At 29.4% G+C, this 27,206-nt stretch overlaps 1 protein-coding gene across 3 annotated transcripts in view; it reads left to right on the top strand.

The window, feature by feature from the left end:
- The first annotated feature begins 2,292 nt into the window (after positions 1-2,292).
- The window catches only part of LOC126742219 (uncharacterized), a 256,857-nt gene continuing 231,943 nt past the window's right edge, over positions 2,293-27,206 (top strand). For all 3 annotated transcript variants that reach the window (XM_050448830.1, XM_050448829.1, XM_050448827.1), the window contains exon 1: positions 2,293-2,422. In XM_050448830.1, coding sequence (XP_050304787.1) covers positions 2,413-2,422 — 10 coding nt within the window. In that variant the 5' untranslated portion in view covers positions 2,293-2,412. The remainder of the gene's footprint in view (positions 2,423-27,206) is intronic.

Below are 27,206 nucleotides of genomic sequence, written 5' to 3'. Positions count from 1 at the left end.
TTATACAGTAAAGTCCAGTTTCGAATAAATACTCACCACCGACGCTTTGGACAATTACATCTACTAACTATTCCGCGACATTTACGACGGCTTTTGTGATGGAAAATTACAGTTTTGGGGAAATGACAGACATCCATGTAATGTATGCACGTGCTTACAGTAATTGTTATGCAGCGAGACGCCTGTATACTGAAAAGTTTCCCCAACGGCAACTTCCAGATAGTAAAACCTTTAAAGCGTAGACCGTAGATTGCGGGAAAGAGGTAAATTTTCTTATTTATTTTTCGTGATGTTTTTGAAAATAAAGTTACTTAGGAAGTTTTGCCATTCTCACCAATGATAGAGGCCGGCCGAGGTCCGTAAGAACGCCTGAATTTGAGGAGGCAGTTTTACGTGCCGTGGAAGAAAATCCTAGTGTAAGTCCCAGGACTATAGCAGCTCGATTAGGCGATAATTATTCACTGTGTGTATCCGTATCCTGTTCAACGTGTGCAGGCATTACTACCAAAAGATTTTCTGCCCCGTTTGCAGTTTTGCCAATGGTATTACAAAAAAGTTAATAATAACATAAATTTTTAATAAAACCATACTTTTTACGGACGAAGCTGGATTTCGACGTGATGGTATTGTTAATTTTCATAATACTCGTGTTGAAAATCACAATGCTTTTTGAGCAATTTTCTTTATGTATGGATGAATGTTGTTGGTGACAATTTAATTAGGCCTTTCTTTTTAAGCTTAAGATAAACGGCGAATCTTACTTAGAATTTCTTCAACAAGAATCGCTCGTACTGCTAGAAGAAGTTCCTCTAAATGTAAGTAATCAAATAACTTTTATGCACGATGGAGCTCCTCCTCATTTTAGAACTCATCTCAATGACATCTTTGGGGAAAATTGGGTTGCAAGAGGTGGACCAATTCAATGGCCACCTCGCTCCCCTGACTTAAATCCAATAGATTTTTATTTATGGGGATACCTTAAAAGTCTGGTTTATGATAGAAGAGTTGAGAAATAAAATTCTAAATGCTTGCAAAAAAGTGAGAAATAGACCTCGAATTTTAGGTCGAGTGAACGACGAGTTCAATGATTCGTCGAGTGAGAAGGTGTACAGAAATGGATCTTGGACATTTCCAACATTTGTTGTAGTTGTTGCAATTAAAAGCTCCTAGAAATATTTTTGATTTTTTTGTTTTCCAAGCCACCTGTGATTTTTTTAAATAATAAACCAATTTTGTCCAGTGGCATGCAATAAAACGGTATTTATTTTTTTTTGTAGAAAACGAAGTGAGATACGAAAAAAATGTAACAGGCAAAAAAGGTATATTTTTAAATGCTTAATCAAACAACAAATATTAAAGATGGAAAAAAAGGCAGTGGCGTACATTTCCTTGCCAATAATATTTGCTAAGATGTCCCCCGGGACGGCACTGGACTTTATAATTTTAATTTAATTAGGGCTAAATTAGCCTCTTAATACAACAAGTAATACTGCCAATACACAAATTTTTTTTAATATTAATAAAAAATTTATATTTAAAAAAAATTATCACCCTGCTCTTGAAAACTGTGCATTGCCAAACCCATGTTTATAAAAACTTATTATCATATTTTTTTACAAGGAATCACTCATTGAAATATCTCCGTCTATTTTTCGAACACCCTGTATATGTATTTATCCCGACATTAAACCTTTTCCTTCCCTTTCCCGTTCCTTATCCCTTAATGCATTAAATATGTGCTTGCTTCATGCTGCTTGCATTTTATCTAACGGTTTTATATAATTTTTTTATCACTTTCTTATATTTTGTTATATTTGTTAATTTGTTAATTTACTTGGGCCCTTAACAGTTTCCGGCATCACCTGAAAGCTGCATTGATATGCCCTTTTATTTTTCATGTTCTATTACTATTTTCAAGAATAATAAATATTAAGAAGAATATAAGAAGAATAATAAATTTTGTTCATTATTATTATTAGTATAAAAAGACTAAAAAACTATATATCATAAAGAGTAAAGAAGAAACAAAATTTAACGCAACATATTAGCCAAAATTAATAAAAAACCAATTGCTGCCATCGCATAGTTTTCGAACGTCAAAAATCAAAAATTCCCGAACTATCCGGCGTGCAGTAGAACCAAACGATGGCAAGTCCTGCGGAATCTAACCGCTGACGCCTAAACTCGCGTCGGTTGCAGAAAACAGCGACCGACGCGCGATCTCCAAGTGACTGACTCCGCGCCGCGTACCTACCAATCAGCGCGTTCGCTTCTCATGGTCGCCAAAGTACCCAAGACGCCTGACGCTCTTAAGTCACTTAGTCTATCTCAAGACTTCTTCGTGAGTAGCTACGGCCGAATAGTTAACGTGGAGTGAATTGTGGGCCTTTAAAAGCCTTGGCTAGAATTGCCATGGCGACTGGTAAGTCTTTGATAACACTAACCCTTACCTTACCTATCCACCCCTTGCTTCCCATTTTAAAAGCTTCAAGAAATTTTAGTGCCAAAGTGACATTCGTAAGTGCCCGAAAATGGATTAATAAATTGTGTCAAGTGCGACAGAAAATAAAATAATTTAAGGAGAATCCCTTGGGACTAAGCAAATTTGAAGAAAGAGAAATCGGGCGACCCAAATTTTGGTGCGTTCGTAAACATATTGTGACTTTCAAGACTGGTTCGCGCGAGAATGGTACTTTCAGATCACGGTTTACGAAATGCGTGCGGATATTTGTAAATTTACACCCATATGTACTGTTGTCCATCCATTAATATCCTGTTTTTACCCATTTTTTCCTTTACTAACTTTAAGATAAGCTAGGAGTCGGTTGATGGTATACAGAGTTCAACAGGCGATGAGAAAAGAAATATGCAGAAATTTCGTAAAATTCCCATCATATTTTTTATAATTTTAGGTTTAATTGTTTATTTATGAATATTTATAGTTGCCAATTTAATTTAAAAAAATATGCAACATTTTATTTCATAAATATTTCTCCATTTTTAAGGCATTAGAAGTTTAACAGGCGATGATATTGGAAACATTTTTTCCCATATAGTCACTATCATATTTACAATGGTCATACCAGGGTTATTATTTAATTTTTAAAATTAAACGTTATTTTGTTTTCATTTTATTACTTTCTGTTGAGTGTCAAAACTACGTTTAATGGTGTCATACACTGGAAATCATATTTTGTCATAAATCACATCTGGAAATTGTATTTTTTTGTCCAAATTTAGCCATTTACAAAAAAAGATATATGATTTTAAATCCATTCTTTATGTTACCTCAAATTAAGAGAATAAGAATAATATGAGAATAATAATTAAACTCATTTCTTTGTTGGCGTCTCATGCCAATGCTACTGCCTGAAAAAATGTGCCTATTTAGAAAAATTTAATGTTTGTATTTAAAACAGTCTAAAACGTTTGATTTACTTTTGCCGAATTAATAAAATCGTTCAAAAAAAAAAATAAAAGCAAAATAAAAATTCTGTTGGGCGCCAAAATTATTGCAACTATATCTTGCTCTAAGTCTAGATGATTTATTTTGAAAAATATCACTTTTCTGCTAAAATAAATTGACTTCATATTCCAGTTAGAGAGTTAAATATAAAGGACTATCAAAGCACAGTCGTCGTTTACTTAAAAAAATTTAGATTTTAATTAGGGAATAATATTGGAAGCCTGGTCGTTATTATCAATGTTAGATAAAAATATACTTTTTCTTGTGTTACCATATGTACTGTTGTAAATGCATTTCTGTCCTTTTTTTACCTATTTTTTCCTTTATTAACTAGAAAATAAGCTAAGCTTGTGTCGATAATATACAGAGTATATTAGACGATAAGAAAATAAATTATTTTTTTAGTAGAATTGTGAAAGAACTGCCATTGCTTTTGATAAATTCTGGTTTAACTATTGTGTTTTACTTTAAACTACCTTAAAGCTGTATAGAGATAAAACAAAAGCAACTTATTTGAATATAGAATTAGGTTTTTTAAAAATTGAGTTTTTATGATTTTTGCACTTTAATTTGAGTAATAAAAAAGCCAATACTGATAAAAAAATACGATAAATTTAAAACGTGCTAAAACGTTTTTATTTTCTACATTATTTCCATATTATTATTTGGAATTTTTATGAATATTCTATTAATAAACATATTTTTATTTGTTATTTTTTGATTTAACAAAAATATGTATAACATGTCATAAAATATTAATCGAGTTTTAATGGTAAAGCATTGAAGACGATGAAATTGGAATTTTTTTTCATATAGTCACTATCATATATATATAATATATGTATATTGGCTAGGAATGTTAGTCTATTTACAATTGTACATTATTTTGTATTTTATTTCAATTTATCCTGTTGGGCGCCAAAACTACGTTTAATACTTTAATGAATAAATTCAAAAAAATACGTCTCGGTTCCTACTACTATACTGGAACGTCAGGAAATTATATTTTTCTGGCATTGTTAGCTATTTACAGAGAAAGAAATATGATTTTAAATCCATTCTTTATGATACCTCAGACTGAGATGGAGATATAAGAATTAAAATTGATTATTTATAATTTTTTTTAAATCACAGTTTTATTTCTATACTACTGTCGGGAAAAATTTGCCTGTTTAGAATCATTAGATGTTTAAAATTAAAGCACTTTAAAAAATTTGTATTTATCTTTGATTTATTTTTTTTTGTAAAATTCTTTAAATAAAAAGTCAAAAGAAAAATTATTTGTTGGGCGCCAAAAGTACGTTCAATAATTTATTGAATAAATTAAAATATTATTTATGTACCGCTCAGTTTCTTCAACTATTAGTGCAGGTTGCTGTTTCTCTCCACCAGAATATAGTTTTAATTTAAAAGTTGTACTTGCGAGTATTTTTATTTGTTTATTTTGAGAAATGGCTTTAAAACAATAAGTAAGTCATTTCTCAATTATTTTAGTTGCAACTAATTCAATAAATTTTTCAAAGGCTTAAAATTATTTTTACTAAAATGAGAAAAATAAACGTTTTTTTGGACCAAATTGATTTTTACAGCATAAAACACAAGAAATGAACAATATAATAACAGTCTAATTAATAAGAAGATTAGTTGTCAGAATAATCTAATAATAACGTTTTTCTGTATATATCTAAATATATATTTTATTGTATGGTTTCTTTAAATTTCCAAATCGCTCATTTAGAATCAATAAACTTTTAGACCTAGAGTTTTATTTTTCTTCTATATCACAGTTCTATTCTCACAAAATTTGTTAACAGAATTTATCGTTTAACTTAATTTTTAATTTTTTTGCATCTGTTTTCAGGACACAATAATATAGCAACCCTTGAAATGGAATTCAATTTCCAAAAATATAATCATTTTCAATTAAATTTTAAACTCGTTGTATAGAGAACGTAAATATGATAAATTATTAAATATTAAAATGTAATAGATCTGTAGCTTTTTATACTATACAACCTAATATTGAGCCCTAAGTAGCTTTGTTAGAATTTTACTTTCATGCCTTATACTTAAAAAGGATGAAATTGAAAGTTTAAATTGTGAGCAGCAATTGATGAATTATCTCAAATGGTTTGGTATAATCTAATTAAATGAGTCTAATGCCAGTGATTTTGACTATGTACTGTAACATCCACAATGATAAATTAGGTACTATTTATTACAACTGTATCCAGCTGTAAAGCAAATGTTAGATAAAAATATATTAGACAATTTTTTGGATTGGTATTATTATACCACTATCTATATGCTCAGGAAAATAAGTTTGTATTGTATACTTTGCTATTTTAAAAAAGTAATAAAAATTGAATTTTTTAACTTTTTTCCTATATCGTAATAACTTTCGTATTCTGCTGCCTACTGACTATTTTTAAGTTAGATGATAGAGCCTCTATTACTAGTTATCATTCCATTTTCACACTCAGTTCAATTCCGGAGGTTTTTAAGTTTGTTCGGCGACTTTTTGTCCCTTCTGTTAGATCTGTTATTATTGCAATTACAATTTGAACTTAGCTAGAACTCCTTGCTTACAAGTACTTTATATTGGATACCTTAGAGATAGGTTTTCAGGTAGATACAGTATTCACCGACTTCCTAGGGCATTTGATTTGGGATTGATGTCACTGTCTTGGTTCAGGTTCTACTTCCAATACAAGACTTATTGTTGGAATTAACGGTTTTCTGTCTAACGGTCCCGTTTGATGTTCCTCAGGGCTTAGCCATTCCTTTTCGATGGGTTAATAAATGATATTAATAAATGTCTTAATTATCTGCTTTTTTGCAAATAATTTGAATCTATATTGTCAAATCATTTCAAGACTGTAAAAAACTAAAATTTAATCTGAATAACTTGTTGTTTGAGCAATTGTATGTCACTGAATCCCTCTAAATATTCAACATGAACTTTTTCCATACTAGACGCTGTATAGAATTCGATTTCCAGGTTAACCAATACGGTCTTGAAAGAATCTCTGTTATCGAGGACCTTGGTGTTGCATGGGACAAAAACCTCCTTTATTTGGATAATATTTTTGCTAAGGCCATTTAGTTTTGGATTTTTTAGAAAAAGCATCCAGAAATTGTTGGATATATAAAGTCTTAAATATACAGAACTAAATACTCTCAACCCAATATAGAAAAATAATAATTTAATTTCAAGGAACCTATAAAACGAACCTTTTTATAGATTCATTAAAAACCATTCATTTCCTAATTTTAATGGGTACTATGCAAGATTTTTCCATATTACCATACAATTTTTAACCAAAAATCTCTTTTATAGAGAACTATTTTCTTAATGCTTCAATGCAAAAATCATCACTAGGTACAAATTTAATTAACATCCCAAATAATGTTAAATTTTCCTTAAGAGTTTAAAACCCCACGGATCAGTTATTGTTAAAAATATCGATTGCATAAAATGTTAATTCTCAATACACACACACACAGGATGACATTTAAAACGTTTTTGATATTGATGTGAAGGTTGAAAAACCACTGGCTTAAATAACACGTTTATAAGCTAAACAGTTTATAGAATATGACTCCCATTGTGTTTCAATTCAATTTATAATTTCACACTTTTCAACCTAACCAGCCCAAAAAGATATCAACAAGCAACTCTTAAAGTAACTTACTGTTAAAGCCGCGTGAATTATTTTCTTCTGTTCACCCAGGCATTTCAAAGTTTACTCTCATCAGATGATATCATTCTTACGTAACACATATACCGTTATATACATTTTTTTTTTCGCTGGTTATACATAAAAATGAATAAATTAAGTGAAAATCAACGGTTAGGTTTTAGGATTCTGTTCTTGCCAAACTGGTTATTATTCCCTTATAATCTTAGAACAGTTAATTAGCTAATCATGTCTTAATTCTTACTTGACCTTCAGGAGAAAGATTTAAGAAGCCCTAAGGCTACGGCAGTACCATCAAGTTCATGGTCTACGTGTGTTTGTTACAGTTAGGTGCTTAACTGGATAATAAGTAACAAGAATGCACGCCATATAAGTGAGCTTTTAATGTGAATCTAATGGCCCTATTAAAATTGTATTATTTTGTGTAGAGTATATATACATTTTGATTTTTTAAAATATGAGTATTTAGTAATTCTAGGGTTTTTTGAAAATAAAATATGTCGGCATAGGTTGGATGAACTTTTTCTTATTTCTTTAAATTAATTTTTAACAAATTCGGTCAAGTAATTTGGTAACCTATTTTTTCGTTTTATTAGGAGGGAAGGAATATTAAGCTTAAAATTGTTACGTATAGAAAGATTAGTATATTTAGTTCTCTTCATATAATTTATTGATAAGAAACCTCGACTTTATAATAGCAATATGACTTTAAATTTGGCTCTTAATATACTGATCATACAAAAAGTAGGGTATCATTGGCTAATAAAAGGGGATTTTCATTTAAAGACCATTCGCCTAAGATTGAAATGAAAATGGATCCTTGGGTACACCATACTTAATTGGAGGATGATCATTAGACTTGTTCACTTTTTCTGAAATAATATTTAAAACACTTTTACTGATGCATGCATCCTCTAGCTTTGTCAATAAATTTCCGTAAGAGACTGTATCAAAGGCTTTGGAAGCATCTAAAAAAAGAGCTTATACATTTTTTATGCTATTAAAGAGGTAATTCAGTTGTTAGGGAAAGTTTATTCTTTACTATGTTTCTAAATTACCATTTCATTTGTATGCGCCTAACCACAACACTTGGAAACGATGTAATTTTTATGTAGCTTATACAATTACATATAAAAAATTATATTTTATAATATAATTTTTTATATGTAAATAGCGAAAATGGCGATATGATCATAAAAATTGAAGTTTTTATTTTTTTTTCTAGATCACTATTTTGTTTCTATATTACTGTATATATCATCTGGATATTATGCTTTTCCTACCTAGTTTGTCTAATTACATTGACAAATTTTATTCTCATGTTTTATTGTATATCAGGCTCATGTTTGCACTTATTCTCGATTTAAATTTTTTTATAGAAAATTAAAATATTGATTTTATTGTTGAGCGCCAAAATCACGTTCAATAATTTAAAGAATAAATTTTAGGTAAGCATTCATTTTAATAAATAAAAACTAAAAACCTGTCAGTTTCTTCAACTATCAGTTTACTGCATTCCTTCATCACTTCGTTTTTTTAATTGGTATGATATTGTAGGATTTTATGCAAGTACTATGGGACAGAGAGAGAAAAGTGACTTCAATTCAACTGCCTGGAAGAATATTTTAATTTCTTTCAGGCAGTAGATTTACTCAAGTAGTATGGACCAGAGGGAGAAAAGTGACTTCAATTCAACTGCCTGGAAGAATATTTTAATTTCTTTCAGGCAGTAGATTTACTCAAGTAGTATGGACCAGAGGGAGAAAAGTGACTTCAATTCAACTGCTTGAAAGAATATTTTAATTTCTTCCAGGCAGTTGATTCACTCAAATACTATGGGACAGAGGGAGAAAAGTGACTTCAGTTCAATAGCTTGGAAGAATATTTTAATTTCTTTCAGACAGTTAAATCACTCACGTACTATGGGGTAGAGAGAGAAAAGTGACTTCAATTCAATTGCCTGGAAGAATATTTTAATTTCTTTCAGGCAGTAGATTTACTCAAGTAGTATGGGCCAGAGGGAGAAAAGTGACTTCAATTCAACTGCTTGAAAGAATATTTTAATTTCTTCCAGGCAGTTGAATCACTCAAGTACTATGGGACAGAGGAAGAAAAGTGACTTCAAATCAACTGCCTGAAAGAATATATTAATTTCTTCTAAGCAGTTGATTCACTCAAGTACTATGTGATAGAGAGAAAAAAAAGACTCGAACTCAAATAGCTGGAAGAATATTTTAATTTCTTTCAGGCAGTTGAGTCACTCACGTACTATGGGACAGAGGGAGAAAACTGACTTCAATTCAATTGCCTGGAAGAATATTTTAATTTCTTTCAGGCAGTTGATTCACTCAAGTACTATGTGATAGAGAGAGAAAAAAGACTCGAACTCAAATGACTGGAAGAATATTTTAATTTCTTACAGGCAGTTGGTTTACTTAAGTACTATGGGACAGAGAGAGAAAAAAGACTCCAACTCAAATGCCTGGAAGAATATTTTAATTTCTTCCAGGCAGTTGATTCACTCAAGTACTATGTGATAGAGAGAGAAAAAAGACTCAAACTCAAATGGCTGGAAGAATATTTTAATTTCTTCCAGGATGCCTGGAAGAATATTTTAATTTCTTGCAGTTGGTTTACTTAAGTACTATGGGACAGAGAGAGAAAAAAGACTCCAACTCAAATGCCTGGAAGAATATTTTAATTTCTTCCAGGATGCCTGGAAGAATATTTTAATTTCTTCCAGGCAGTTGATTCACTCAAGAACTATGGGACAAAGAGAGAAAAAAGACTCCAATTCAATTGCCTGGAAGAATATTTTAATTTCTTCTAGGCTGTTGAATCATTTAAGTTCTATGTGACAAAGTGAGAAAAGAGATTTTAACTCAAGTGCTTGTAAGAAGATCTTAATTTCTTCCAGGCAGTTGATTCACTCAAGAACTATGGGACAAAGAGAGAAAAAAGACTCCAATTCAATTGCCTGGAAGAATATTTTAATTTCTTCTAGGCTGTTGAATCATTCAAGTTCTATGTGACAAAGTGAGAAAAGAGATTTTAACTCAAGTGCTTGTAAGAAGATCTTAATTTCTTCCAGGCAGTTGATTCACTCAAGAACTATGGGACAAAGAGAGAAAAAAGACTCCAATTCAATTGCCTGGAAGAATATTTTAATTTCTTCTAGGCTGTTGAATCATTCAAGTTCAATGTGACAAAGTGAGAAAAGATAGATTTTAACTCAAGTGCTTGTAAGAAGATCTTAATTTCTTCCAGGCAGTTGATTCACTCAAGAAGTATGGGACAAATAGAGAAAAAAAACTCCAATTCAATTGCCTGGAAGAATATTTTAATTTCTTCTAGGCTGTTGAATCATTCAAGTTCAATGTGACAAAGTGAGAAAAGATAGATTTTAACTCAAGTGCTTGTAAGAAGATCTTAATTTCTTCCAGGCAGTTGATTCACTCAAGAACTATGGGACAAAGAGAGAAAAAAAACTCCAATTCAATTGCCTGGAAGAATATTTTAATTTCTTCTAGGCTGTTGAATCATTCAAGTTCAATGTGACAAAGTGAGAAAAGAGATTTTAACTCAAGTGCTTGTAAGAATATCTTAATTTCTTCCAGGCAGTTGATTCACTCAAGAAGTATGGGACAAAGAGAGAAAAAAAACTCCAATTCAATTGCCTGGAAGAATATTTTAATTTCTTCTAGGCTGTTGAATTATTCAAGTTCTATGTGACAAAGTGAGAAAAGAGAGATTTTAACTCAAGTGCTTGTAAGAAGATCTTAATTTCTTCCAGGCAGTTGATTCACTCAAGAAGTATGGGACAAAGAGAGAAAAAAGACTCCAATTCAATTGCCTGGAAGAATATTTTAATTTCTTCTAGGCTTTTGAATCATTCAAGTTCTATGTGACAAAGTGAGAAAAGAGATTTTAACTCAAGTGCTTGTAGGAAAATCTTAATTTCTTCTGCCTTTCTAATACTGAACTAAGGAAAGTCTTAAAAATACATTTTGATTGACCTAAATTATTGAAATATTTTCCATTAAATAAAAAATTACTTGGCATGCCTTGGATATATAAAAATTAATTTAATGCCTTGAATAAAATAAATATTGATTTGAAGTGTGCCCAATAAAGATAAACTTTATGCCAAATACCTAAAATACATGAAAAACTAATTTAGCTACCTGAAAGGCATGAGAAATTATTTTTGAAAATTCTAAAAAAATACACCAAAGACTCGTTAAATATGAAAAATTATTTTAAACATTTGAAAAATAGAGTTTTATCTTGGAAATATACGAAAAACATTAAAAATTAAATTCAATGCCTGACAGGAATAAAAAACTGCTCTAAAGACCTGGAAATAAAAAGTGATTTGCAATTCTTGGAAAATATACAACCTACGTCAAATAATTAAAAAACAATTTTTAGTTGGTAAAAAAAGACTTTAAAAACATAAGAAATTATTTCTATTTAAAGACGAATATAAAAAGAACATAAAATACCCAGGAACCCCTTTTACCCTAGGTTTATACCCAAAGGAATAAACAAACTTAAACCATATAATGCTTGAAATACGTTAAACACTATTTCAAGTACTTGAAGGCTATATAAAATTAACTGAATAGTATCTAAATCATGAAATGAATATTATATATTTATAAAAGATATAGACCGAAAAATAGGAAAAGATATTTTAAATCCCTGGAATTACATCAAATATTTTTAAAACGCATCATAAGATGCATGCTCAGACTCACACCACAAACGTCTTGTAGGACTTATTTTACTAAGCTTGGTCTACTCACTGTTCCAGCTCTGTACATTCTTATGTTAGCTATTTTTGCAAAGAAACACCTGCATCTTTTTCAAACTAATGAAGATCATTATGCTAGGGTATGTCTATTGTAACAAGGGGGAGAGCTGAACTGAGTGTCCTACCTCATCACTCTGCCTTTTTTCAAAAATCTCCTGCCTTTGCTGCTATTAAAACATATAATAGATTACCTCTCGCCCTAAGGCAAGAGAAAAATATCATGAAGTTTAGGAAATACACTGCAAGGTATCTGTTGGGCAAGTGTATCTATAGTTTCGATTTACAATTTTAAATGTGTATTATGATTAATATTAAGGATTTGTTTACTAATTTATTTATCTTCATAATGTATCATTCTTGAGATACAAGTGGTAAGGTATTGCACCCATTATTATGTCCAACATTATCTTTTTGTTCTTTTTGTTCTTACTATTTTTATTAGCAGTATGTACTGTGTAGATGTTATCAAATTTTAATTTTGTTTGTTTTGTGACGTTGCTATTGTCTATTTTAATTAGATCTTGAGAGCAATAAAGAAATTATTATTATTATTATTATTATTTTATATAATATCAAAAAATATATTAAATATGTTTGAAACAAATTGGAGAAAAAATATTTTCAATCCTTGCAAGACATAAAGAATGACCCCGAAATTGTGAAATATATAAAAACGAAGGAAAACGTAAAAACCAAAGTAATAACCGCGCCAAATGCCTGACAACATTATTTACATTCCTAAAACAAAATAAGTATTATTTAAAAATGTAAAAATCACGTCAAATACTTAAAATACAATGAAACCCCAGTTCAATTCCCTAAATAGTATTAAAAATGATTTTTAATACTTCAAAAACATTACACCAAATGCCTGGAATGTTCCTGAATACCTAAAATACTGCTTAAAAACGACCTTGTAATGAAAATTAATTTTTGTTAAATTCTAGGAAGTATGTACATGAAAAATAACTTAAATGCCAAAGTTAGATCCAATGGAAACTATGAAAAATAATTTCCATTGCAAGAAAAACATAAGAAAGAACGTTAAATATCTAGAGGGCATAAGAAAACTTGAATACTTAAAACACATCAGATGTTGTTTATTGATTTTTTAATCTGTGATGTAACCTAATATATATTTTGTATCGAAACGATTTAAATAAAAATATTTCTTTTACAGATATTTTAAATAATATTCCAAGCACTCCTATGGAATTCTTAATAAAAAATTAAATTATCTTTTATAAATAAAAATGTTTTATTTTCCAACGTACGATATAATAGTGGTTTGGGGTAAAATTAATTTAGGTTAAATTTATTATTTTTTATTTAATTCCACTTGAACTCACTAATTCCACGTTTCCTTTTTTGTTCATCTGTTATTTTTAAAATTTATTTAAAACCTCTAAAGAAAGATGGACTTCCATTAACATCCAATTATATGTAATATTGGATACACATTTATAAAACAAACAAATATAATATTATAGGATTATTTTCTTTCAAATTAAATGTTCCAATACATCACCTCCTAACCAATTTTAATTATCATTATTTACCAAAAGCCTGCTATTATTCACCAAACAAGAAATCGTCAAAATTAGAAGGTTAAGACCTAGTTAAACGTAATAATATAGCTAACCGGTTGGTTTGTCAAGCTACTCTCTAATTATATCACTTACCATCTTGGCTTGATAATAACATACATTTTAAAAATGTTATCCGAAGAAACGATCTTTCACACAAGAAAGCAACAGTTTCATTCCCCCGACAAAAATAATTAATTTAAAAATAAAATAATAACGGCAAAAGGAGTAAATCTAGCCGTACTTTGAGCATAGAGAATACGTGCCAGAATACGTGACTCAATTACCGCGATCCCTAAAACGCTATTATCTTCTTTTTTTTTGCACATACACGTGGAAATGTGTATTTTTTCGAAAATGCGTGATGGAGTTAATGAGATACGTTTCTTTACGCTTTGGGCGTGTTAAATTGTAACATTTTCGATTTCTTGCGGCACTCTCGGTAATTTAAACTTGAATATGGTTAATATAGACATCCGTAGCGTATCTACTAAGAACTATTTAACGGATTTTTAAATTTATTTTTTCTGGTTTTTTTCTGGAAATATTTTGTAAAAATGCTTGAAAAAATGACATTCGATTAATTTCGATAAATTTATTATCGCCCTCAAGATTTTCAAGACTTGGCTGCTATGAAACACATAAATGTGTACCACAGTCGATTTTATTATGCATTATTTAAATTTAAAAAATCTTATGCTTTTTTAAAGGTTACTTGGGTAACTTTTTTGAAAGATTTGGCATCAATGGTAAGTTTGTTTTTTTTTTAAAGAATGCCCAGAACATTATTTTTACAAAAAAAATATGTCATGTCTTACCATAATAAGTCAATGGTTTTTGAGGTATTTGGAGTTAAAACGTGTATTTTAGTCAGGGAGCCAGACCTATAAAAGATTATATTTGTAATACTTCCAAGCAGTTGAGAGACCGGACTGCCCAAAAAATATGTTTCACTTAAATTTACTACATACATATTAGTTCGGAGGCAAAATTTATGAAAAGTTTATCCATAGTTGAAGCCTGAATTGCCTAGAAGAAATTTTCTCATTATTTTTTCCAGGCAGTTAAATGGTATTTTTTTAATCCTTCCAGGCAGTTGAAAGCTGGACAGCCTGGAAAAAAATATGACATATGTTAATTAAATCCAATTAACCCCAAATACATTTTAGTCCAGGAGCAAGACCCATAAAAATGTATTTGTGTAATTTTTTTAAAGACATTTTCCTTATACATTATGGGACCTAAATGCATTGTAGGATGTATGAAATGCATGAATTTTTGTTATTTTTCTAGGAGAAATGTTCTCGTAAATTCAATACATATAAATTTCACTTATATTACAGTCTGGAAGCAATATTTAAGAAAAAATATTATCGAAATAGTTCCTTAACTGACGCTTGGATTGCCTGGAAGAAATGTTTTCATTTATTTTTCCAAACAGTCCATTAATGCTTAAAATCATTCAGAAAATTCAGAAAAAAAATTTTGAGGTGTTTTTGTAATTTTTCTGGAAGAAATGTTCTCACGTATTAAAGATCGAATACATTTTAGTCCAAGCGTCGGAGCAATAAAAGGTAATTTTTTTAATTATCCTAGAAAATTTGTCTCATAAACTTACTGCATAGGAAGTGACATTCACTTATATTATAGTCTTGCAGTTAAATTTATGAAAAATTATTATCGTCATATTTCCTTAACTGAGACTGGGTTTCTGGAAAAAAATTTCTAATAATGAAAAAAAAAAATTTTTTTTCATTAATTTACAGTCTATTGATGCCTCGAATCCCAAACAAAATCAGAAAAAATATTTTGCTGAAATTTTTCCATGTTTACAGGAAATTTAGGAATTTGCTGTCTCCTTAAGATCCGTAATATATTTTAGACAATTATTTATTTTGCACATCTTACAGGATTATTATGTCCTTAATACATTTTTTATCTGGTCAGTTGGCTTGAACTATCTCTAAAATAATAAAAAATAATATCTCCGTTTTATTTAGTCCAGGAGTAAAACCTATGAATGGTTGTTTTCGTAATTTTTCCACAAGGTTTTTTCATTCATTGGGAAATTCTAAAGCATTTTATTCAGGTAATCAGACCTGTCAGAAATTGTATTTTTGTAATATTTCCTGGCAGGTCTGCTTGGAAAAATTTTAGTCCGAGAGCAAAATTTGAAAAACGTTTATCCTTAGTTGAAGCCTAAATTGCCTGGAGGATATTTTTATAATTGTTTCAATCAATTAAAGCCTGGACTTCCTCTATGAGTTTTTTTTCGATAATTTACTTTACATAGAAATTTCAAATGAATTTTAGTCAGGGTGCAAACTCCAAAGAATGTTATTTATTCATTCCTTCCAGGTATTTAAAACTTTAACTGGATGGCATAAATATAACTGCGACAGGCTGAAAAATTAGATTTAATATCGATAGATTTAACTTCAGCATTTTTATATATTGGACATGTTCCTTTGCTTCCCACTATATATTATTGAAGATTTTTAGTTTTTGCTGGACTATTTACAGTATACTGGTAATTAAGGAAGAGTTTATTTGAGGCTTGCGGATAATAACATTCTCATATCCATACATTTCAATGACAAAATTGCACTATATTTTAATATGCTTTTATAAATAATCAATACGTGCCATTATGTTTAATTTGAACTGCTAATAACTGAAAAATAATCGACTTTAAGGTCCTAAATTTTTTTTTAATATGTTATCTAACTCAAATTCAATAATAAACCATGTTATTTTATGGTATAACTTAATTACCGTAAAATATATAAGAGAAGACATAAATCCAAGTTATTTATGAGTTTATAGGCCATAACAATAACGTTTTTATCCCTTTTGGTATAAATTTATCTTAATAGGCAAAAAATCAAGCAATAAAATGCAAAATAAATTTAAGCAATTTTAGCAAATTCCAGAAAGATAAAATAGAATTTACCACAAATTGATACCGAGTCCCACCTTCGGATAATAAAAATCTTAATACACTAAAAGCTATATTTCATATACTGCATTTAAGGCCTATTTCATGTTTATGTGCTGCACTAAAACCGCGTTTTAAAATATGTTCCCAAGTAATTTAATACTTATAAAACGCGTAGGCGACTGTTTATTCTTATATAGCACTAAAGATACCAGTTTTATTATTACAATCCCTTATAACTGATCGCATAGATAAGCCATTTTACGAAAAGACCAAACAAGCTTAATTATCGTAAAAATTAATAATCATATCACGCTAAACAAAACGCTGAATAATATTATACAATTACCCATTATAGTCGACCTACAACCAAGCATTTAAAGCAACCATAACCAGACAAACAGTTGAGAAATCGTAACAATCTGTCTATTTTCCTAACTTAAAAAGGAGAATGCATATTAATAAGCTGGTACAGCAACCGAACAGATACCTAATGCATGAGGCACTCATTATCTGCTATTATAAAATTGAAGCGGAATCAATAATAGAATAGAAGAGCCTTGAATGAACCAACAGCTGATGGTCCCGCCTTAGTTTTGTATGGTTTGTGTGGTTTATTGTATAGTGGCTGTTTGGTACTGCTACCATGCAATCCAGTGGTGTAACAGGAATTTAGATGTAAAAAAAATCTTTAAATTTAGATGCTAAAATGCTTGTTAAGTTAAAATGGCATATAGATACTCCACTCATATAAGATACAAAATTTATAATAATCTGCCTATAAAATTTAAATCTGAACCTTATGATAGGATTAAGAAAGAAATCAGTAATTGGATCATTGAGAGTGATTTTCGGATTGGTTGTGTTTAAATTTTTTGTTTTTTCTTTTTTTGTGCAGCTATGTTTGCTTTTTGTTAATCTTTAATGTTCATAATGTTGCAGCATTTAAGTTGCTATTTTTAAGTCCAACAATTATTGTTTTTAATAAAATTACTCAATGATAGAATAACCTGAAATAATTTTACATTTAGATAATATTAAGTGTATATATACGGGGTGTTTTAGAACTATGGGATCAAACTTCTAGGGGTTGTTCAGTGCAACAGTAGAATCCATTTGAGTATCGGAACCCATGTCCACACTACGCCACTACGGCCCTAAGACGCGTTTAAATTTAGAAAAAATATTAATTACCTAAATAGGATCTGATGCATTTATTTTTAACTTTTGTATATGAAACCATCACAACAATTGTTCAAAATGTCTTCCTTCAACCTCAATACACCAAACACTAAAAATTAGACTACAATAAAAATTTGATCCTCGTTTTGAATGATTTCAAATCCTGATGTTACTCATTCAATTAAGTTTAGCTCTGATTCTACTGGAGTTTTGTAGACTAAAGACTTTACATGTCCCTACAAAAAAAAAACGAGCGCCGTTAAATCGGGTGACCTAGGAGGCCAAGAAACTGTTCCACATCTGGCAATCCAACGGTAGCCAAACGTTTAGTGGAACATTTTCAAGGAGTTCTGGGAGAACTTCCTCCAAGAAACGCAGATAAATAGGTCCTGTTAACCGTTCTGGTAAAAGGTATGGCCCAATTAAATAATCATCAACAATGCCTGATAACCTCATAAGCATTGATTTTAAACAATTGTTGTTATGGTATCATGTACAACAGGTAAAAATAAATGCAGCATATCCAATTTAGGTAATTATTGTTTTTTATAAATATTAACGTGTCTTAGGGCCGTAGTGGCGTAGTGACACATTTCCGGACATGGGTTCCTATACTCAAATGGATTCTTCTGTTGCACTGAACAACCCCCAGAAGTTTGTTCCCATAGTTCTGAAACACCCTGTATAGGGACAACATGTAATACTATACAACTAAAATTAAGATTGAATATTGTTGGTATTGTGGTTTAAGCCTGTTAGGTTTGCATAGTTTGTATTTACTTGGACTGGGTTACTTGAACTAATATGTATTTTTTTAGGTTTGTAATCATTGCTTATAAAGAAATAAATAAAAATTAATAAATATATATCCCTTCTATCTGATAGAGGCAGCGACAGAGAATGTAAAAGCAGGTCAATCAACCGAGCAAGTCATGCCAGTAAATAAAATTTGTTTCAAAATTTAATCATTGTAAAACCCACTGTAGATCTATGTATAAACATAAATACTTACAGTGTGTTTAGAGAGCTTTGGAAGGAATAACTTTATTCACATTCTCTTAAGAGATAAATTTACTTAAGAACATTCATTATTATCAGCAAACATTAATCAGCAAGCAGCTCTGCTGCAATAAAGGTCTATGATCTCATTAGAGGCAGAACCACCAAAGTTCAGAGTTTCCATAAATCACAAATCAATAGTTTTATGGATTCAAGAGATCAAAAGCATGAAGCATGACTTTGAAGAATCTTATGGTTGATTAAGACAAATGCCTTTGAGGTATCCAATGAATACGCCCACGATTTCAAAATACACCAAATGCCTTTGAGATGTAATTCAATTTTTATGACTGGACGAGTATAGTCCTAAAAGAAAAAAAGTTATTGAAGCAATATGATGAAGTTTTTCTAGAGTTAAAGCTATCCTTACAAAATTTAAATCTTGTTCTACAATTTTTCAAATGCTAAAGGAGATAAGTTATAAAAAAGCTAGAGCTCATGATTAAAATGAAACTCATCAAGAATCAATAATTTTATAAGAGCAAGAGCTTCCAAAGAGCATAATTTGAGTTCATTTTAGTATAGCAACAAAATCCACTAAAAGCATTGAAGAACATGAAGAACCTTGTTATGTTAACTCGATCAAAGACTTTTAAAACGTCCAGTTAAACTTAATAAATCTAAAAATCTCTTTCTAGATTAAAAAAAATTAAATTTCATTATTGCCTTAACTGTAATTTGATTAATATTTTCATCAAACCCAGATCCAACAAAAAGTCATCACTTGTATAATATAAAATTATTTAATATAAAATTAATTCATTAAAATCTACATTCCTATTTATCCAGATCTACAAGCTCCAACTCTTAGGAATATTCCAATTTAATACATTTAGCAACTGTAAGACAAAATTGAGGATACCTACTATTTTTTACCTGTAAATTTTGAAACACCCTCTGTATAATTCCGACTGTTTGTTAACTTCAAATATTGAAAGACCTTTTATAGATCACTGGGCAAACACACAAGAAAAGCTTTGGAAGAAAAGAAGTATCAATATTTAAAGCTCCTAGAGTGTCTTAGGTTAGTGATTGTCATAGTCTAGGCATTGAGTTTTAGCTATCCTGATGATGGACACCGTTGCGTCCGAAACATGTCGGAAATTTTAAATAACTGAACCATGTTTCATAAATTAGTGGAGGGAGACTGTAGCAATTTCAATTTTCCTTAATCTACGACTCCACTGCAAAGTATGGACTATTTCTTCACTATTCATCATACGAGTTCCTTATATAAATATAAATCATACTATTGAAAGTCTTTGGTTTACTCAATAATTACCTTTTATGATAAAAGATATAGAGATGTTTTTGAATAATTGATGAAAGCAATTGTAAGAAAAATAGTAATAAATTATAGAAAGGCCTGGAAATAGGGACCTATAAATGATGAAATTTGATGAATAGAAATAGAAAACTGATTAACACCTTTTGAGTTTTTTTTTTAGTATAAACTACTTATAGGTATATCCCGTTTGTTCAAGATTAATGCAGTTTCCAAAAGTTGATGACAAAAATCTTCGGTATCTCTTATAAATGGCAATGTGAATTGGAGGCTAGAATTACTTCTTATTCTAGGTTAATTAATTAATTTGCAAGTCTGTAACTATTGAACGAGATCTTCATTTACACCATTCTCTTTTATTCAACTGCAGTATCATCAGACAAGGTTGGAATATTCTCTAACCCCAAAATTTACCCTTTTTTAATTTTTTTCCTTCAGATCCATTTTTTACACAAAGTTAAAAGATCTATAATCTTGACCACAGATTCATTCTAACAATTGATTTGAAGATTCTGTATATAAAATCGGGTTAATGGATCTTTTTTTTTCATTCTTTCATCTGATCATAAGCACCAAAGAACCACTTAAGATTGTTAAATGAGAAATGTTCATGCAAGTTTTTTAAAGTAATCAATTAAATATTGTTGTCCCTTTGTTAATAAAATTGGTCATGATTGCCTTCGAATATTGCAATATGACAAAAATAATTTGATCTTTCTTGACTGTTGTCCAATTGGATATTTCTCAAAATAATGACATATTCAATACTTTCACTAAAACGACAAATATTAAAAGAAATAATATTTAACATAGAAACAAAGCATAAAACTAGTCCCACGGCTGGTTTTTCTAGTTGACCCACAAAAACCTAGTACAGTTTCCTAACCAAAACACGTAGGTTTATCGATTCTATTCGTAACTTCATGTCTTTGCATATATTTTCCACAATTTATCAGCTGCCCTCACAAAATAAAAAAAGGTGTTTTAAGAAGAACAACGTATTGTTTTTTTTCTTTCAAATATAATGATTACGCACCAGGGTTACATTAATTATGTATGCGCCAAGGATTTCAGCTAGTAAGCCCACATTGTATGTGTGTTTTATCATGTGTGAAATACTCCCTAGTTATTATTATTATTTAAAAAAATATTATTTTCAAGTTGTCCGCCGGCCAATCATTCATTATTAAATTAATAGCGACACGAATAGGTGCACTTTATAAGTAACCTATTTTTAATAATAATTATTTGAAAGTGCTTGACGAATAAACCGGTTTGTTGTTACAATATCGGGCAATCGTTAATGAAATCGACTTTGTTGCTAAAGCTTAAACGTTTCAGATTGAGATTTAAGCGGCTTTGCATAAGAAGTCAACAATACGATTTATCAATTTGAGATTTAAATTAGGAGTGGAGAAAGTTCTAAAAACGTCAAGAAGGAATTTGAAATTAGTGTGAAATAGCAACAGAATTTAAAAGAAAACTGTAAACTGATAAATATATTGCTGCAAAAGCTTACGTTATGTTGAACTTTTTAATTGGAGTTCAAAAATCTACTTTAATCGACGTCAAAGTTGAAATTAATTTAAAACTTTGCCCCAAATATTCTATTTCTTCTGGACACGTAATAAAGCTGAAGAAAATAAAATAGTTGTATTACCAATGCTTTTTATTAAATGCTATTGGTCTACTGTCCCAAGTGTATCAAGTTTTCACGTCTACTGTTTATGAAAATTATCAGTTAATGTAAATGAAAATTATCTGTGGATGTCTTTGCATTTATCATCTTGGTAAAGGCATTTGATCGCGTAAAGTGGGCAGTAGAAGATGCTATCAATAATTATTAAGGAAACTTTTCGTCCTGGTCTTAGAAGATGAGATCTTAAGCATCTGCGATTTGCCAAATATATTAGTCTAGTCTCTACAACATTAAAAAAATTACAAACACAATTGACTATAGCACGAGAAAAAAATTAATTTGCACAATTCCAAGTTTGACTGATAGTGAGTAAAGTCTGGAGAGCGTGGAGTAATCTGGAACAGAAAAAAACCTTTTTCAATCAAGGAAATAAATTTAAAATATAAGGAAATAATATCAAATATGGGTTAGAGACTCTGGAAAAAAATTCAATAATTCAAAGATCTATGGAGAGAGCAATGTTGGAGGTACCACTGGCTAATGAAAAATCAATAAATTGTGAGAAAACTAGATCCTTAATTCTCATTAGTTTAATTTTTTCTCTATGTAATTATAACTTCTGAGTCCAATGAGACTATCTACAAATCTAACCTCTTTAATTTCTAAGAACTTTAGATATTTAAATTGTATTTCCAAAAGTCAAAATCCCTAATTATCAAGCAATACATCATATATTATTATCGTTAAATATATTCAACAATTTTTTTGTAAATTCTTGATTTGGGTATGTTTATCAATCGTATATGGTCAAGGTATATTTATTAAACTGTAGAATATGCGTACATCATACACGATTCTGTTTACAAAAGGAAGAATATTTCGGCATTTAAAAAAATTGACACGGGATTTACATATCTGGTTTTTAAACTCGATTAATATTTGATAATATTCTTATGAAAAATCACTGTTTTTCGTTCATATCATCCAATCTAATAACGCTGTTTTTATACTAAATATTTATACATATATAAATTTATATCGAAGTTAAATAAACAGTTAATAAATTAAATATTAAATATATATTTTTTGCAAAATAATGTTTTTTTAACAATACAACCCTTACCCCCCCACCCACCCCAAACATTTGCCCAGTAAGAAATTCTTTTAAAAAACACCGTTTTTGGTCCATAATATCCAATCCAATAGCACCGTTTTTGTTAAATATTTATTAATATATATGTATATAATTATATCAAATTTAAATAAAACAAAATGTGTTATTAGATTAGATATTAGCGATGAAACCAACTGTTATTCATGCGTATTATTTTGGAAAACAATGATTTTTGAAAACAATTTCTAACTGGTAAGTTGTGTGGGGTGGGTGGGAGGTAAGGGTAGGGTTAATGGAAAACTATTTTTTTTTGCAGAAAATTATAAAAAAAAAAATCTATGGTTTGTATCTATACTTTCTTATTCTTACATAACCACTTAAATTTGGGTTTCACAAAACAATATTATTAGCAAACTGGTTATTCTAAAAAAACATCTATAACCGACTATTACGTCGTCCTGAACTTGTACAACTAAATCTAAAACACTTGAGATTCGCCAGTTAAATTCTCTTACCTTTCATATATAAACTTAGTCTTAGTCTAACAACATGAAAGGAATTATAAACACAATTGAGTACAGCCTTAGAGAAAGTGTAAAACTCTAGTAGAGTACTTGATACAGTTTTCAAACAAGGTAATGTTCCATTTATAATAATATGCATGTCAAATTTAAATACTTTAAAAAGAATTGCAAAAATTCAAAAACCTATGAAGAGGGCTAGCTGCGGGTACTATTGGTAAATGGGAAAAATTAATAAATAGATCAATGGAAACTTAATAAGTTGCTGTGAGAAACCTAGGGCAGTAACTCTCAAAATTTCAATATTATCTACATATGCGTGACCTTCCAATCCAACAAGATTATTCGAAAATCAAATCTCTCCAAGTTTCCAAGAACTTTAACATCTCTAAATCGAGCACATCTCTAAAAACCTCACTTTGTAAGCCTGAATAAAAATTCAATTTCAGTAAATTGATTCTGCATAAGCTCTTGTCAAAATGCCTTAAGATCTCATTTATTTAATGATCAAAAAAACAATCAATGAACATAAAACCAAAAAAAAACGTATAAATCACTAAACATTTTAATTTGGGTTTCACAAAACAATGAATATTCATCAGCAAACGGGTTCTTTCTAAAAAAACATCGACAGTCGAGTATTTAGGCAACACCTTCGTTTAAATATTTTTGCAATTTATTATTGTTTGCTAATGGACTAATTAACATTTTGGACCTTATGTGAACCAGGTTCTGTATAATTATCATTCTGAAATACTAACTCTGTAATAATCAATCTCTATATTGATCATAGAATAAAATCCTTTAATTGCCCAATAAAACTGCAAATATAAAGGGGGTACCACCGAAAAAAAAACCGAAGCGGAATTGACCGTTGTCCCTCCGTCTGACTTAATTCCGATCTTGGTACGACTACGACACCAGTTCTTTTGCACAATCACTTTCTCTCTTCGGTATAGCGGGGGCGCCAAACCTTTTAGAGGTCAACATATGGCTACAATCGATGCAATTTTTCAATGAATTTTTCGGGTTTTCGTTTTTCGTTTTAATACGAATCTATGGGGTCAAGTTAAAATGGGAATTTTGAGTTAGCAACTCGGGAATTATTAGTAGTTTCGATTATAATGGTGGTGTAATGTTTTGCAATGTTTGTGTTAGTTTGTATAAAGTATAAGGTCAGGCGTGGGTCGGTTAGATCTTTTGTAAGAGAATTAGTGATATGTATTAACATATGAATACTTTATTAGAAAACAGGGTTAAAACTCGATCATAAAAGGTATTTTTTTACATGTAAAAAACAATGTGTAATATTTTGTCACAGTCACATCTCTTAAAATTCGATTAATGCGCGACAATCACGTAATTCTTTTTTTTTAATGACCAAATCGATGTTCGACAAAGAGCTCACATAATTGCCCAATCACCCATATGGTCAGGCTCTAATATCTAAAAAAAACCGTTATGTATTTTCTCAGATTTATTCGCCATGCCATCTACAATCAACCGTGAAATTTAGTCACATTTTTTGCATTAAATTATGTTTTTTTTTGTGTTCTTAGAACAATGCCATGAAAAGATGATGATGAGAGTTTTTATTATTTATTTTAAATTATTGATTATAAAAGCGTTCTATGTTAATTATACCTATTTAGTTCAACATCAGATATTGTGTATTATTTATTTTTTTGTTACCCTTTTGCTCGATATATTAACGTCTCATTAAAAAGAATACATGTACAATTTCCTACAAAGTTAAAATAATTAAAAATTCTTCTTATTTTATGCTGAATTTATTGAATGAATGAATAGTAAAAAAGGGATAAATTGTGATACAAAACGGAAATTTATGATTCTAATAATTCAACTATTATAGCCTTTATATAGAAATAAGATTCATGAACAATTAAGAAATTTTAGATATAGAGAAACAGTTATATATTAAAAAAAATATATTTTTTTTGTCTATTTTGGAAAATTGACCTTTTCCCTTTTTTTCCATATCACCGTTTCATTTTTTAATTTTTACTTGAAAATTATGCGTTTCTGTCTTGGTTTATTTGATAAATAAATATTTAATTTTTCCCATAACCTCAGTTTATAAGTTTGCTTATTTTTTTTTGTTTCACATAGATCAAAAAAAATCAGGACTATAATTATATTATAGATCGTCCTCGTTAATAATAATAACTGTAATATTATAATTAATACAAGAAATTCATACGTCCTTCCATGGTCTAGGGTTTTTTTTAATGTTCATTTTTTTACCTTTCTGTTTGTATAATTTATGTTGAAAGATTATCAATTTGCCCAAATTCTATAACTAATGTCTGGCTCCTAGAAATGTAATTTTTGCTACTTTAGCCCTCTAGCTTTCATATGATTAACATACAACCGTAACTTTCTTTGAAAGTTAAACTCAAAAATACCTTAAATTCACCAAATTTTTTCCTAAAATTTAAAATATCTTCAGATTTTGAAAATAGTTGCTCTTAAAGAAAAACTTAATTAACCATTTTTGTTAATTAAGGAATTCTAATACTAAAAAAATATGTACCTTTTTTCCATATGCTCTATAGACCCAATAGTCTTATTCTGTATTTTCAAGAAATTTCCATGAATAAAGCGCTATTTATAAAACCTTTTAAAAACAAATACTTATCTCATCTATCGATATCCATGACAATTTAGATACATAAATAAAAATTATTGTATAATTTACACATTTATTTTTAAATTACATTTTACATAACACTTTATTTTTAGCCACCTATTCAACCGTAACCGACTGCAATAATGCCCACTTTATTAATTTTTAATACAGTAGTAGTACTTCCATGGCATAAATTATTGGTACAATGTACCAATTGTCTTTTAATTATAACTGCATTTCGAACACAATTTATTTTTATTACAGATGCATCGTTAACCTTGTAAAATTCAATTTTAGCTCTCACGTCCTCAATTAGATGTTTTTTTTTAAATAAAAATGGCGTCAAAAAAATCACCGTTATAGTCTACTCTCTGAAAGAATCCTATACAAACAATATTTACCAAAAGGTCGTAGATACTTTATATTTGTTTAAAATCCCCCATATCCATTAAATATTTGCTTACCAATTTGATTTATTGTTAAGCAAACATCACATGGATGTTCTCATGGTTAAAAAGTGAAATTCTTTGTTTCTGTTTATTTATTATTTAAAATAATTAATTGATTTATTTATAGGATCCTGTAATTTTTCTTATAAAAAAATCAGACGCTTTTATACAGATCAAATTGACTCAATATAATAAAGCAAAAACTTGTTTATAATTTTTTGAATGTAACATGTAAGCTGGCCTTGTTATTTTAAATGTCATATGAGGCCCACATTTTGTAGTATGGGTAGCTTATTACAATGCCAAGGTTTATGAGACAGTTTTATAAACGTTTATTAAATTAAATAAAAAAATCATGAAAATGCCTCTAAGTAGCCAGAATTAATTTTCTGGTGTACAACAAAAGATCTAAAATTACGTAAACTTTATATAACACGTAAAAATAAAATAAATATAATATATTTTATTATTATCTTGGGTTTCTATAAAAGTTTTTTAAAATTTTCTCTTGAAAAATATTGCTAAAAAAATATTGCAGAATAATTATAAAATAAAATTAAATATAAAAATGTTTCATAAGTTTTTTTACAACAATTTTAAAAATAATATACTGGATTAGTTTTATAATTTTTACAGCTTTATAGTATCATTATATCGCCTCCTAGAAACTGCTAATACATCTGCTGAATGCATTTGGTATTAGTATAGTATCAGGTATTTTAATCGTAAGTTACTATATTAATTTAATTAATCCTAATATAAAAATGACACAAAAGATAAAAATAGTAACAAGTAAAAAT

This window comes from Anthonomus grandis, chromosome 11, assembly GCF_022605725.1.
Source record: "Anthonomus grandis grandis chromosome 11, icAntGran1.3, whole genome shotgun sequence".
Lineage (NCBI taxonomy): Eukaryota > Metazoa > Arthropoda > Insecta > Coleoptera > Curculionidae > Anthonomus > Anthonomus grandis.
The sequence above is the reverse complement of the archived record's forward strand: the minus strand, read 5'-3'. Positions and strand labels throughout refer to the sequence as shown.